At 53.7% G+C, this 14,951-nt stretch overlaps 1 protein-coding gene across 1 annotated transcript in view; it reads right to left on the bottom strand.

Annotated features, from left to right (window-relative positions):
• Window positions 1–12,801, bottom strand: part of CSPG4 (chondroitin sulfate proteoglycan 4) — a 37,696-nt gene extending 24,895 nt beyond the window's left edge. The window contains exon 1 of the mRNA XM_007948996.2: window positions 12,714–12,801. Coding sequence (XP_007947187.1) covers window positions 12,714–12,801 — 88 coding nt within the window. The remainder of the gene's footprint in view (window positions 1–12,713) is intronic.
• Between the last annotated feature and the right edge of the window lie 2,150 nt (window positions 12,802–14,951).

The following is a 14,951-nucleotide window of genomic DNA, read 5'->3' as shown; positions in this document are numbered from 1 at the left end:
TGGGGCTAATGCGGGTGGGGAGCATTTCCAAGAGGCTTTTCCCTACCTTATAATTTTCCTCCTTGTACAGGAGAGGGGTGGATTTCTAGGCCTTTTCCTGTCCCTCAGCTTTCCTGGCCTTAAAGGGGATGGGGACCCTCACCTTAGTCGGCCTAGGCTGGGATAAAGTTTCTAGCAAGGAAGAGACACATTAAGGGGCCTCTGGTGGCATAGTGGATAAGGCATTTGCCTGCTAACAAGAAGGTTAATGGTTCAAACCCACCAGCCCCTCTATGGAAGGAAGATGGGGCAATCTTCTTTCATAAGAAACCCAAAGGAGGTGGCTATGAGTCAGAATCAACTCTATGGCAGTGAGTTGTTTAGATCCCCACCCTCAGCAGGATCTCCCATTTCACAGCTGAGGAAATCACGGCTCAGAAAAGGCAGTCCCCTGGGCTAGGGCCTCATGGGATGAGCAGTGGCAGAGCTGGGACTCAAGCCTTGGTGGGTCTGGCTCAGAGCTGGGTGCTGTGGGTGTCAGAGAGGGGCGTATGCAATCTGGGAGTCCTTTGCACACAGAGTGCATGCGGGTGGGGGCTTGGTGGTTGCGTGTGAATCGGAAACGGAGCATCTGCCACTGGCTCCAGTGGGAGGAGGGTGTGAGAGTTGGCCTCCTGCCTGGGGAAGACTCGCTCTTTCCTTTCTTGTCCCTGGGGCTCCCTCTGTTAGGGTCGGGGTGGAGGTGGGAGGGAGTGAGGGAAGGAGGAAAAAGCATCTGCTTTTGCTGGGTGGTTTGGCAACCCTGGCCTCTCCTGGTGTGGCTGGATGGGGTCTGGCTCTGAGGCCTGCCTGACTGGGGAGGGACCTTCTTCCGGGGCTGGCATATTCCAGAAGCCAGCAATAAGTGCCAGCTCCTGGGGCTGGAGGCCAGGTGGAGGGCAAAGAGGTGGGGGTCTGGGCTCTGCCCAGTGTAGGGAAGCCTGATCCCAGGAGGCTGATGACCCAGGCCCTCTCCTGGGCAGAGTCCAGAGCTGGGAAGCCTATTGCTCATCTCCAAGTCTGTCCCCAGCTCTGGGATAAGAAACCACTAAGGGCAGGGCAGCTGTGGAGGTGTCCCAGGGCTTCCCCTAGCCTGGCAGGCTGGGCTTGGAGACAGTGAGTGTATGAGTTGGGGGTGGGGGAGGGGATGGTGGAAGCAATGACTGTAGGTCTGGACAGAGGCCTGGACCTGATCTCCAGTGGCCCCAGTTTATGCTGATAAGCTGTATGCTTTGGAGAAGCTCCTGCTATCTCTGGGATTCAATTCTCCCATCTGAAATATAGGGAAGAGCTGTGGGATGATGCCACAGGCAGAAGTCCCATGTATGTCCAGGAGACTGGGGGAAATACAGACTTGGGTCAGGAATCACCTTCTCAGGATCACTTTCACACACACACCACTCAGAGCCATGTGCTCTTATGATCTCTCTGTCCTCAGTTTTCCCATCTATGAATGGGGACTTGCAAGGGGAGACTGACAAATGCCTGTCTCCTAGCTAACCCAGCTAGCAGGAAGTAGCTGGTGGAGAGGTGTGATCAATATAGTGGGTATAATGGAGCCATCTTTGGCCTAAATGGCCTTAGTCCTGGCCAGATTAGAAGTTCTGGAGGAAGAAACATCAACAGCTAGGAGAATGGAGTCAAATGGTCAGCACTTGGTTTCATAATAGGGATTTTCTATCGGGCAGAGCTGTCTGACCTCAGACAGGCAGCAGAGTAGCAATCCCCTGGTACTGACCATGTGACAGCAGGACCAGGGACCTGAGAAAAGAGCATGGCCTGGGGGATAGAGAGAAGATTCTCTGTCTGCCCTGACTGGGACCTCCGAGATCTACAGACTGAGAGCGCCCTATCTGGGCAGGCCATGCCCCTCGTCAAACAGGTCCTGCTGCCTAGCACCCTCCACCTGCTAACTCCTTGGACTCTTGTGATCCCCACACTGTACTCTCTCCAGCCCGTATCTCCCTGCCAGCTTTCGGCACTGCCTCTTCATCATGGAATTCACATTTCTTTGTCTCCAGCACCAACTCTGCAGGGCTCTAGGCTGATCCGCCAATGCTCTCAGGACATCTACACTAGGCACCCCAATCCTACTGCCCTTGAGTCAATTCTGACTCATAGTGACCCCTGGGTTTCCAAGGCTGTAAATCTTTACAGAAGTAGATTGCCTCATCTTCCTCTTGTGGAGCAGCTGGTGGGTTTGAACCTCTGACCTTCTGGTTAGTAGCCAAACGCCTTACCCACTACGCCACCAGAACTCCTGCAGGCTCCCGCATAGAACCCTCCAATCCAACCTCTCAGAAACCAGACTCATGTGTCATCCCTCCCCTAGTCCCAGTGAAGGCCCCACCATCCACCCATTGCTGGGTAGAAACCTGAGAGCCATTCTGGATTTCTCCCTCTTCCCACCCTGCAGCCAACTAATCACCATGCCCAATCAATCCCACCCCTAAATTCTTCAAACCTGCCTTCCCCCCTCTCAACTCTGTGACATCCCACAAGACAGACCCCACAGTCCCTTGCTTGGCTTAATGAATTGTCTGTCTCCCTTTGCTAACAGCAGCCAGTGTCAACCTTCCAAAATGAAAGTCGCTCCAACATCCTGCCTTGCCTGGAAGCCTTTAATGGCTCCCCATCACCCCAGGATTAAGCTCCATCCACTAGCATGGCCCTGAAGGTGACCTCTCTCCTGCCCTGCCAGGCTTTCCTGTTCACCTTCCTTGAACACCCACATGACAACCTCACTAGACATTGGGATGTCTTCTATTCATACCCAACAAATTCCTACTACCTGGCCTTTGCTTAGACTGAGACTTCTGACTGTAAAATGCCCTCATGCTCCCTCAGGAAAGACGTCTTCCCCACCCTTCCTGCAGCCCAAAGTACCTTCTTTGCATTTGGAGTGCAGAGACACTCCAATGTGGCTTGGAGATTTGTGTTACTGTATCTCTGTAATACTGTGAGCCTCGAGGGACGACATTGGCCCAGCTGGAAGGGCAAGGCACTGGAAGAAAGGAGGGAGGGACCAACAGGGCCTGGAGGACTGGCTAGTTTCACCAGTTGACCTGGCTGGTGGTGGGGGAGTGTGACTGCATCTAGAAGCTTGATCTTCCTCTCTGCCCCAGGGCACCAGTGTCCAGAAGCAGGGGGCTGAACACCATGCCCCAGGGAAGTAGGATGGAAGACTGCCCTAGCCAGAGGTGCTTTTCTGGGCCTGTGGTGACAGAGTCTGGTGCTTGTTTTTAAAGAAAATAGAATCAGGGCCCCTATTTATAGCTGGAGGCCATGGCCACAGACAGGAGGTGGATGGGGTCTGAGGCTATGCAGACTCCTGCTCCATTCCAGCAGGGGCTGGGGGTGGGGCCATTCCCAGGCCCCCTACCCTCTGCCCCCCTTTCTCAGCTCCCAAGGAAGTGCCTGTGGGATCTTGACATTCCCTGGACAGGATGTAGCCTGCTTTTGGGGCAGGGAAGACTTGGGTAAGGGGGATGGAAAAATTTCTCTCAGAATTGGTCTCTTGGGGCCCAGTGTCCCTTATGGGAATGGGTGGAGGTGAGGGCCTATTATGTCTGCTTAGAAGGCAAGGGAGGACCCAGGGTGAGGGTGGTGTCCTGGCTGCAGAGAGAGCACCTTGGACTGCTACCAGCAGGGGGTAAAGGACTAAGGGAAAGAAAGGAGCAAGACAGGGGAGATGAGGAAGACAGAGCTGGAGAGACAGGGATGGGGAGACAGAGAGAAGGGATGGCAGAGACAGAGATGGAAAGACAGGGATGGGGGAAGAGAGAGATGCAGCCAGTTGGCAGTATGGATAAAGGGCGGAGATGGAGAGAGCAATGGGAGATTGAAGTGAGGTTTCTGTTCCCACAGAAAGTCTTCATGGGCTCTGGGTATAGTGGTCAGTGTCTTAGTTGGCTTCAGGTGAGGAGGGGCAGGAGTTAGGCATCTCTGTGGCCTTCACTCCAGGTGAGGCTACAGCCTGGGCTCACAGCTGCTGCCAGCCTCTATTCAGACTTCTCCCTTGGTTGTGCCTATTGGGGGCAGTGGGGTGGCTGGAGAGCTGTGGGCTCTCGGGCTCTTTTAGCCTGGGGCACGTGTCACGGAGCCATAGCCACAACCGGTGACTCAGATGGTTAAAAAAGGAGTAGCTCCAAGCGGTGACTCAACTGGCTTTGGAGGGGTTGGGTGGGTCTGGCTGGTATGAAATGGGGTGGTCTGGGTTTATTTTTGGCAGGGCGGGGCTGGGGCCAGGGGGTGGAAGATGGGAACCGGGGGTGGAGAGGAGCTGCCTCTCTCATCCAGGGAGAGCTGAGGGCTCTGTGCTAATTTAGGGAAGAGTTTTTCATTGCCAGGGAGCCCCAGTAGGCTGGGACCTGTTCCAGGCCCAGCCTGCCTTGCTGTGGGACCCAGGACAAACCACTGGCTCTCTCTGGACATAAGTGGAACCCCTGTTCTGTCTCCAAGAGGCTTGGGATCAGAATTTTAGAGCTGATCTTGGACACTGCAGAACCACTTCAGAGGCCCAGAGAAGGATAGGGTTTGCCCAAGGCCATACAGCAGAACCAGCTACCTCCAGGCTGCTGTCACCACTCAGGTCTCTATAATATCTCCCCTGCCCCAGGGCTGAATAGTTGGAGGGACAGGCCCCTATCTGAGTACCCACTCCTGAAGGGCTCAGCTGGGCTTCAGATGGAAGGCCGGAAACACATGGGTCCCAGAAGCCTGGAGACTGAGTTTGGACGGAGGCAAGCATTTGGAATCTATTAGTGCACATCCGGGGAGCCAGCCAGGCCCTGCCCAGGAGTCTGTTGAGACTATGGGGGTGAAGGTGTCACACACTGGGGTCTAGGCCTGGGGAACTGGGCTAAGGTCAGTCCTTTACTTTGGAGCAGTGGCCCAGGCTGTTCACCCTTTCTGCAGATACCCCCTCAACTCAGCTCCTCTCACCTCCCCAGTCCTGCTCTCACACATATGTGGACCTCAGGCATCACCAATATACCTGATGGGTCCAGTAGCCCAGGGCAGAGAGGGGCTCTCACCTCCCTAAGTGTGCATTTTCGCTCCTTGTGATGCAGCCACCACTGCTTAATGAGTAGAGATAACGGCCTCACGGAAGCTCAGACAGTTGAGTCATTTTGTATCACTGAGTCCTGGCCTCCAGCTTTGCCTCCCCAGAGGGGCTGGCAGAGAGCAGAGCAGCCTGTGGGTAGTAAAGCTGGGCTGGCATAAAACAGGCTTCTGGGCATCCCCATCACATAAAAAGTCTTGGGGCCTGTACATTCTCTTCCTCCCACCCACTTGCTTTTGGGATAGGGTCTGACTTTCATTTGTTCATTCATTCAACACATATTTGTTGACTCTTGCTGTGCATCAGGCTCAACGATCTCCATCTGAGGGGCTATTAGGCTTTAGTGGAACAGACTCCCTTCTCCACATAGTGGGAGAGGTGTGTGAGCCTCAGTGGGTTAGCCATACAGATGCAGAATTTCACCTTCCTCACATCTTCCCCTTTCTGAAGGGCCCTGGGCTGGCAGAGACTGGCCAGCTGACACTCTCTTGGGTGCCCAGCTCTCTTGTCCATGTAATTTCGTCCCACACAGACCTTCTCACAGGGCCTTGTACAATTCCCTGCCTTGGAAATGTTCTCAAACATTCCTAAGCAGGGAGCCCCCATCCTGCTGGCCCTGCCCCCACTCCAAGACGATGACGGCCATAATAGAAAAACTGCAGCCTCAGAAGCAAGCACTTTATTCCAGGCAGAGCGTTTCATAGTATCTTGTTTAATCCTCAATGTGCATAGGACTATTTATCCCAATTTAGAGAAGAGGAAAGGAGCCCTGGTAGAGCAGTGGTTAAGTGCTCAGCTGCTAATTAACAGGTTGGCAGTTTGAACCCACCAGCTTCTCAGCAGGAGAAAGATGAGGCAGTCTGCTTCTGTAGAAATTTACAACCTTGGAAACCCTATGGGGCAGTTTTGCCCTGTCCTGTAGGGTTGCTAGGAGTCTGAATTGACTCGATGGCAATGGGGTTTTTTAGAGAAAAGAGGAAACTGAGGCTCAGAAGGGCCAAGTTACTTGCCCAAGGTCATATAGCTGGTGAGTATTAGGGCTGGAATTGAATCCTGGGCTCTCTAATATTCTGTTCTTAACCGCTACACTTCCCGCCTCTCTGCTCCCCCATCTTTGAGCTGAGAACTCAGATGAGGGAGAGGTGAGGTCTGAGTCAGGACTGAAGGGCGGTGAGGAGCTGACTCTTAGCTGCTCTGAGACACCCAAAAAGGGTGATGTGTTCCTTTCCTGCCAGAATGGAAAGTGTGTGTGTGTGTGTGTGTGTGTGTCTGGGCCCAACGCCTGCCTTTCTGGCTAGCCTCCAGCTGCAGGAGAGCAGGCCCAGCCCCAGCCGCCACTGTGCACAAGGGAAGGGGCTGGGAGGGGCTAGTGTCGTGGGAATCAGCATCCTGGGCCTACCGATATTTATAGCTGCCCCCTCCTGCCATGTGGGCGGGAGAAGGGGTTACTCTTAGGTGGGAACGGAAGTTGGTCTCCTCTCCCCAGCCCCTTCTGTCCCCTAGAGATCAGGCAGAGGCCTTGTCATGGTGGGGGAGCCGGGCTATGTCTTGAGTAAGGGGTTTTCCCCAGAACTGCTGGTTCAGGGGTTAGACACACTTCTTGCCAGTCCACAGCCAGGCTTCTGAATAACACTGCATGTGTGCTTGTGTGTGTATATGTGTGTATGAGTGTGCATGTGTGTATATGTGTGCACACACATACCTATTAGGTATTAGTATGATGAAGGTCATGAACCAGGGGACAGAGGCCAGGGAGAGGGGCCTGTAATCCCACAGAGATGAAGGCTGGTCCTAGGAGAAGGGCAGAACTGGGTGACTGGAAAAGGCTCTGGGGAGGTGGTGCTGAGGCTGAACTTTGAAGGATGGGGAGAAAGAGGGAAGGCCTCTTTCAGGGAACAGCGTAAACCAAAGTGGAAGAGTGCCAGGGGTTACCTGATGGCCAGCTTGTGGCCCAGGGTGATATATTGGGGGGAGAGAAGGACATAGAACAGCAGTGGTGCCTTTGGGCCTACAGGTAGTGGCAACATGAGGCTTTTGTCCACCTGGATGCTCAGGAATGTTCCATCTGGTACTGGGAGGGGCAGGGTGGGATACTGGGGCTACAGAGACTACAGAGCCCCCAGGCCCGGCCATTAGGAAGCTGGGATTGTGCTCTGCTCCCTGCCCTCAAGCCCCTAGTCTTTGCTCTACCTGGGGAAGGACATTTGTCAGGGGCCCTTGGCTTGGATTCTTTGACAGTCAGAAAGTTCTTCCTTGTATCTCCCCTGTTCTCAATTTGTTCTAACTCAAAACAATTCCCTGGTTTTAAAGATTTTTGTGTGTGTATGTTTTGTTTTTAAAGCCACAGAACCCATTATCAAAACCACATTTTACACAAAATCCTAATCTATAAACAAATTCATGGAATGGCTATGCATGCATTGGAGTGGGGCAGGCATCCTCTATTATCAGCACAGCGGCCTCCAGGTGTAAAGCTATGTAAAGCTGTGGGGCACCTCGGGGCACATTCGAAAAACCGAGGTTGGCTCAGTGATGTCTGTGTCCCTCTATGGGCCCAGCCCTGTGCTCAGCAGGATGGTAGAGACCCCTGAGAAGAGCAGGTGGGTTGTCTTCCCTGGGGGAGCTGCTAATCTTGTGGGTGAGGCCATGACCCAAACCAGGGTATAAGGACAAAGGGCAGGGAGGCCTAGCCATCATTCTGCTGAGGACTTGCTGTGCAACTCTGCATAAGTGGTCACCTGTCTCTGGGCCCTGTTTCCCTCTGAACCATGGGAGGCTGGTGGTTTGGGGTAGGGGGTCTCTACAGCAAGGCTGAGAAGGAAGAAGACAGCCTCACTCATGCACACACCACGTCTGTTAAGCCATGAGAGACACAGGCTGAAACAGTTAAGCAGGAGCAGTGTCTGGAGACTAATGTACACCAGAGTTGGCAGAGCCAGATCCTCCGTAGGCTGGGAGCTGGCCCAGGCGTGGGCAGGAGCTGAGCAGGAGGAAGTAATGGTCAACAGGATAGGCACTGTTCCTGGCCAGGCCCACCCATGCCACCTCCAGAACGTGGATGAACCACGCCAACAAGCCACCTCCACTAACCACTGGCAGTCCCCAGAGCCACCACCCTACATCTGAGACAAACATGGCTTCATCTGCCATCCCAGCTGTCAGAGGATGGGTGGGGGCTTTCTTGAAGGGGAGATTTGTTTATGCTGTGAGAAAGTGGGGAGAGTTGGAAGAGGCAGGGGTGGCATTTGCTGGGGGTAGGAACAGATCTGCAGTCCTCAGGGAACTAATGAGCCTGAAGACTTGTCTCTCTCATGCTGGGGGGACCAAGCCTCACTGGTGGGTGGGTGCCCACTGGTGTGATCTAGGAAAGCCAGCTGTTGTTGGAATGAGTGAGAATACTCATGCCCATATATATCCAAAAGCAAGTTCCTGATTTTCTCTGAGCCTCAGTTTCTTCATCTGTAAAATGGGAATGTTTCCTGGTTCACAGGGATGCTATGAAGTTGCAGGACCACGTGGGTAGTGCCTACTCTGAGGCACCTCTCGGGGCAGGAGTGCAGTTACAATATAGCTTTATCCTCTCCCATTTGAGAGAAGAGGAGAGAGCTAGGCACCCCTCCCCAGAGAAGACCATGTACAAAACTCCTCACATAATTTCAGGGGTTTAAGAGTAATTTAAGGAGTCCCTGGAAGGAACTCTGGTGGTATAGTGGGTAAGGCATTTGGCTGGTAACCAAAAAGTCAGTGGTTTGAACCCACCAGCTGCCCCAGGAAAGAAAGATAAGGCAGTCTGCTTCTGTAAAGATTTACAGCCTTGGAAACCCAATGGGGGTCATTATGAGTTGGATTCGACTGGAGGGCAGTAAGTTTGGCCTTTTTTGTTGTATTTTTTGGAAGGAGTCCCCAGGTGGTACAAACTGGTAAGTGGCTGACTACTAGCCAAAAGGTCTTTCCTTCAAACCCACCCAGAGGCCTAGAAAGACAGTCCTGGCAATCTGCTTCCGAAAGGTCACAGCCTTGAAAACCCTATGGAGCAGTTCTATTCTGCACACATGGGTGGGGTCGCCATGAATTGGTATCGATTTAGATGGCAATTAACAGCAGTGATTTTGGAACCCACCCTAAGCCTGTGCCTGGAGGAAGAGCCCTAACTCTAGAAGGCTCTATTCGACACATGTTGGGGCAGGGGGCAAATTGGAGGCAAGAGGGGAGGTGGGTGGGGCCAGGAGTTGGGGGAGGAGTTGTGAAGGGGTAGAGGCACCAGGGAGAGATATAAGTACTACCAGACCCAGCATTCCCTTCTCTTGCTTCAAGCATTGAATAGGAGCCACAGGGGAGCAGTGCCCCACCTCCCACCCTGTTCTAACCTTCCCTCCAGGCACCACCCAGCCTAGGGGAATTGGAGAGCAAGGGGGCAAGGCAGAGCTACACTCAGCTCCTGGTCCCAGCCATCTTGTCCAGGTCTGTGAGAGTGGCTGTGTGCAGTCTACGCGTACTGTTTCTTACTAGTGTGCGTTCCACATTTGTATGTGTGAGTGAGTGAGTGAGCGAGCAAGCCAGCGATAGCAAGCAGAGCGAGTGAGCGAGTGAGCGAGTGAGCGAGCATGTATGTCAGGGCTATTTCCAACTCTCTCTCCCCTGCCCGCCCTATACTGGGCAGCACGCCCAGTTCCCAGATGGAGCCTATACACTTCCTTTGCTAGCTCCAAGCGCTCCCCACTCCCCACCCGCAGTCCTCGCCAGCTGCCTGGCCTAGCCCACCTGGCGAGACCCCCTCCCTGGCCCCCCAGGCAGGCAGCACTAAAAGGCCCTTCTTGTCTTGCCTAGGTGGGTGGGCGCACATGGGTAGAGGGGCTCAGTTATACTTCCTTGGTTCTGTAACAGTTTTTCCAGAGTCTGGGTGGGCTGAGTCAAGGGCCCTGGCCCCTGCCCTGCCCCAGAGGCCTGGGGCAAAACACACACACACACACACACACAACCTCAGTTTGTCCACAGTACTACAGATCCCCTCAACCCATCCTCAGAGGCCGCAGAATCAACCCTAGTTCAATTTCTTGCATCCAGTGACCCTGCAGCCTTGCTCTGAGTCACTCCCATCAGCACCCCCAGCCTGAGTCCTACTTTAGCCCCTCACATTCTGTCTTTCAAAATCAGTGATGCCAGGCAAGAGAAGAAGGGCAGGAACCACTGTACCTGCATGCTCCGTGCCCACTCTGACCTCCTAGTTTTTGTTCACGCTGTTCCCCATGCCTGGATTATCTTTTCTTTTCTGCCTATCCATTTAGAATCAGCTCAAACCCAGTCTCCTCCAAGGGCTTGTCCCTCTAATGAAGGCCTCTTATAGGGCTCAGAAAGGACACCACACTTAGTCACACACACTGTCATAGTGGCTTAAGTCTAGACCTCCAAGAAGGCACAGAGCAGGGCTGGGGTTTTTTTCTGGGCGGCTGGGATTCTCTGTGTGAGTTAAAGCACTTTGCCTCTTCTCTGGGACCTTAGTCTCCCGGTCTGTACAATAGGAAGGTTGGCCTAGATGGCCTCCAAGGGTGCCAGGCACCATGACCTGGATGCTCTGGAATGTTAATGAGTGCAGCAAATCATTCCATTTTGGGGTAGAGACCCCAAGGGCATCCAGGAGGGGAGGAAATGATACCTTTCTCAGGTGGGGGCTTGCTCCTATTGCAGAGACCAGGATAGGGAGCTGAGTTAGGCATGGGGTGGAGATGGGTTATTGGAGGGGAGCTCTGCCAGGGAGAGGGTGAGGATACCAGCTGTCTCACCCCCTTACCAATCTCTAAATCTCTCCTAAAGGCAGGGATCAGCTTAATGCTCTAAAACTCCACTGGCATCATGCCACTCCCCTGCCCTAAAACTTTTGTTGGCTCCTCACTGCTGTGGGCTTCACTCTGCTATTTAATGTTTTTGTGCTCCAGCCCAATGGCTCTCTTGGCTTCATGGTCAAAATATGCCATCCAGCCTGGCTGCTGGCCTTCCTAGCTCAACAGCCCTCTGTTTACAGCCACCTTAGTGCCTTTGCTCAGGCTAAGACACCTACCTGGAGTAATGACTCCTCTCCCCATCCTTCACAGCTTGGTTCAAGGCCCATTGCCCACTCTGCCCTGCCTCACCCCAGCCACTCCCAGAATTTCTCTTCTCTGTACTGTTCATCTGGGTCTTTATAGACCCAACCAGTTGTTTGAGTTTTAATTTGCTTTTCTGTCTGCTGAATGAGCCCACATTCAGCCTGTCCATTTCTGTGTACCTTCATTACCTAGTGCAATGCCTGCATGTTTTTGGTGCTGAGAAGGTATTTGAGAGTGGCTCTCAGAAGTCCAAGGAGGTGGGGGTGCTGGAATCTCCCATGGCTGAGAGCTGGGGGCTGGATGCAGTCACTTTGGATGCACCCACTCTGCTTCTCTAGAGCCCAGCCTGTCACTCAGGCCTTGAGATACTGGGGGGTGGGATCTCTGGGAACAGAAGTTGGGAGCCTGGGGATCCAGCCCTGACTCACCTCAGTGGGGAGGGGGTGTTGTCCCCTGACTCATTTCCCTTCTGGGTACCTCGTGATGCCCTCAATTAGAACTGGCTTCCCCATCTTATGGGGAGAAGGGTGTGGCCTGGGCCCTTGGGAGGGAGACTCAAGCCCTTCGTCTGCTCAAAGTTGCTCTTGGGAATAGTCCCAAAAGATGTAGGCTGAAGCACTGATTCATACATGGGTAGTAATGACTGATGGGCCCTGAGGCTAAGGTTCTTATGGCATAACTAGACCATGCCTTAATTAAACGAATAATTCTGTAATGGTAGGCTTTCTGGCATTCTGACAGAGAGGGGGCATATCTTAGTGTTCCTCAGAAGGCAAGCTTTCATTCAGCCTCCACTGGGGTAAGGTAGCAACACCAGGGGCAGGGAGAGGAGGCAGAGGGTTGCACTAGCCCTGCCTCTACAGCCCTAAAGGGTGGGTAGTCCTGTCTGTCATCAGTCAGGGAAGACAGAGGAAGGAGAGGAAGACTGGAGAGGGGAGAGGGCAGTGGAAGGTGGCAGCAGAGAAGCCAGCCAGCCAGACATCAGATCAGACACTTGGGAACAAGGAAAGAGGGAACAGGAGCAGGGCTAGGGAAAGGCTGGAGGAGGTAGAAGGTAGAGGCATATGTATGGGGCCCGACGCAGGGCGGTTCACTCCCCATTTCCAGCGCCGCTGCACTCCTATGCTTTGGCTTGGGCATCCAAGGCTGGGGTACGTGCTCTCCCCTGTCGTTGGGTGTCCTTTGGGCGCCAACGGATGCACAGAGTGCACGGAGCCTCGAAGGCGTTGAGGCGGCTTCACTGGGTGTCTCGGACAATCCCACAATCCGAGCCAGTTGAGCCACGCCCTAGACAGTCAGACCCTGGCGCCCCTGGCCACGCGCGCTGGGCAACCTCAGATAACCAGAGCGCGGAAAACGTGGGATCCAGCGCCTTCGGTGGGGTTCCGTGTCCACCCCAGGGTCGAACTCTCAGAGACCCTAGCCTAAGGTGGGAGAAGCGCCGCCATCTCGTCTTGGGTCTGGCGCCTCCAGTCTCTTCTCCCTACTTTAAGAACACCCCTCAGCTCCAGCCAGACTAGGTCAGGGGTTTCGGGCCCCTCACTCACCTGTGGATGCTGGGTCCACCAGCACAGCTAAGGTCAAAGCCAGGGCCAGGGCGGGGGCTGGAGGCGGGGACCGCCTGCCGGAGCGCATCGCGGCGGCGGGATGGACCGTAGAACTTGCAAGGAGCTCAGCTGAGTCTGGGCACCAAAGTTGCGAGTTGAAAGCTCCAGGCGCGGCAGACGCGGGCTGGGACTTCAGGGGCGTCCAGTCACACTTAACTCCGGGGGCGGGGCGGGCACAGACTCGCGCACTCGGGTTTCAGGCCGCCCCCCACGGTTGCCCCCCCCCACTACCCCTCCCACTTTCTTAAAGAGCCCGTGCTGGGCTGCTCTTCTCGGGGAAGTGGGGAAAGGACCCTTAAGTCTTGGTCAAACCCAGGCCCCACTCTAGAGATTTGGGGCAGAAATCCCTGAGGAAATTGAGCAAGAAGGCCATGGGCTGAGACCCTTTCAGCTCTGACCCAGGGCCCGCCTCCCCGGAGGTCCCTCCAGAAGGAAGCCGGCTCTCTCCCCTTCTCTTTTGTGTCTGTGGGGAGACACTACAAGCCTCAAAGAAAGGCCAGATGCCACCTCACCCCAACAGGCTACATTACAGGCAGCTTTGCTTCTGGGACCTCATCATGGACTCTATTCAGGCAAAGGAGCAACAATGGGGAAGGTGGTTCTGTGCCAGGGGCTTTGTGACCTTGACCTCTGCTGCCCCATAGGGCCTTAGTCTCCCTGTCAAGGAGAGGTGTTCTGGATCCCTCCACAAGGCAGTTGTTGTTGTTGTTGTTATGTGCCGTCGAGTCGGCCCCGACTCATAGCGACCCCTCCTTGGGTTTCCGAGTCAGTATCACTACAGAAGTAGGATTGCCCAACCTTCCTTCCAAGGAGTGGCTGGTGGGTTTGAACCGCCAGCCTTCTGGTTAGCAGTCAAGTGCTTTAGCAACTATGCCACAAGGCAGTAGGGATTCTCAAATCCATGGTGTCATTGCTCTCCAAGTAACCCTGCAAAGTGGTAGAGGACCCCCAATCCTTCCCGTTTTATGGAGGAAGCTGAGGCTCAGAGCTGGCAGTGGCTCTTACAAAGCCCCAGGTCAACAGTAGGTCTCTGGCCACTTGGATCCAGGATCCCCTGGCCACTTGGATCCAGGATCCCCTGGCCTCTTGACCCCGATTTTGGGAGTTTCAACTTCCAGGCCGCATATTGGAAATCTGGCCCTGGATTTAGCTCCTACCTAACAGTCTCAGGCTGGGGCCCTTCTCCTGGCTTTCTCCCAGGTAACAACATCAGCCTTGTTCTGAATAGAAGAGAAAGGGCAATGTTATTACAGAGCTTCCAGCACCCAGAGGCTCTACCTAGCCCCAGCATCAGCGTTGCCTGCTTTGGTATCTTTATCCAGTGAATGGGTAGAAGAACATCCCTGGAGTACTGTCACCTTCTCCTCCTCCAACCATATCCCTCCATTGACACCTGCTTGCCCCAGGTCATCCCCCAACCCCTATCCTCTCTCCAGCCCCTCCCCTTAGCTGATGACAGGTTCACAATATGTATAGCACTTTATAGTTTGCAACAAAACTAAGCCCTCATTTTCCAAATCAAGAAACTGAGACTGAGAGAGGTTAAGGGACTTGATCAAGTCTATGCAACTGCTAAAGGAGCTCTGGTGGTGTAATGGCTAAACCATTTGGCTGCTAACCAAAAGGTTGGTGGTTTGACCACACCAGCTTCTATGAAGAAGAAATGGGGCAGACTACTGCCGTAAAGATTTACAGCCTTGGAAACCCAATGGGGGTCACTGTGAGTTGGAATCAACTCGATGGCAGTGATTTTTTTTTTTTTTTTTAAATACAACTGCTAAGAAGTAGAGCCAGATATTTGATCCCAGGTCCAGTGCTATCATTACCACAGCACAGTGTGTTGGTGCAGGGACTATGTGGTGGCTATGAGGACTAGTCTTGGACCCAGACAGACCTGATTCAAATCCCAGATCTCCTGCTTAACTGTCCAAGCTTGAGCAAGTTGCTTCATCTCTCTGTGGCTCAGTTTCCTCATTTGTAAAATTGGGTTTGTGAAGATGAAATGTTTTAACGTACCTCAAGTGCCAAGCCCAGGGCCTGACACACAGCAGGCACTCAATAAATGTTTAGTCTTTCTCCTCCCTGTCAATCTCACATCCTCAAAGTGTTTCACAGTTTGCACATACCTTCACACCCATCACCTCCTTTGATGGAAAGTCAGGTCTTTGAGGGTCAAAG

This window comes from Orycteropus afer, unplaced genomic scaffold, assembly GCF_000298275.1.
Source record: "Orycteropus afer afer isolate SDZICR_OR568_19922 unplaced genomic scaffold, OryAfe1.0 scaffold00233, whole genome shotgun sequence".
NCBI lineage: Eukaryota > Metazoa > Chordata > Mammalia > Tubulidentata > Orycteropodidae > Orycteropus > Orycteropus afer.
Note: the sequence above shows the minus strand (reverse complement) of the source record. Positions and strands in the feature narration are given on the sequence as shown.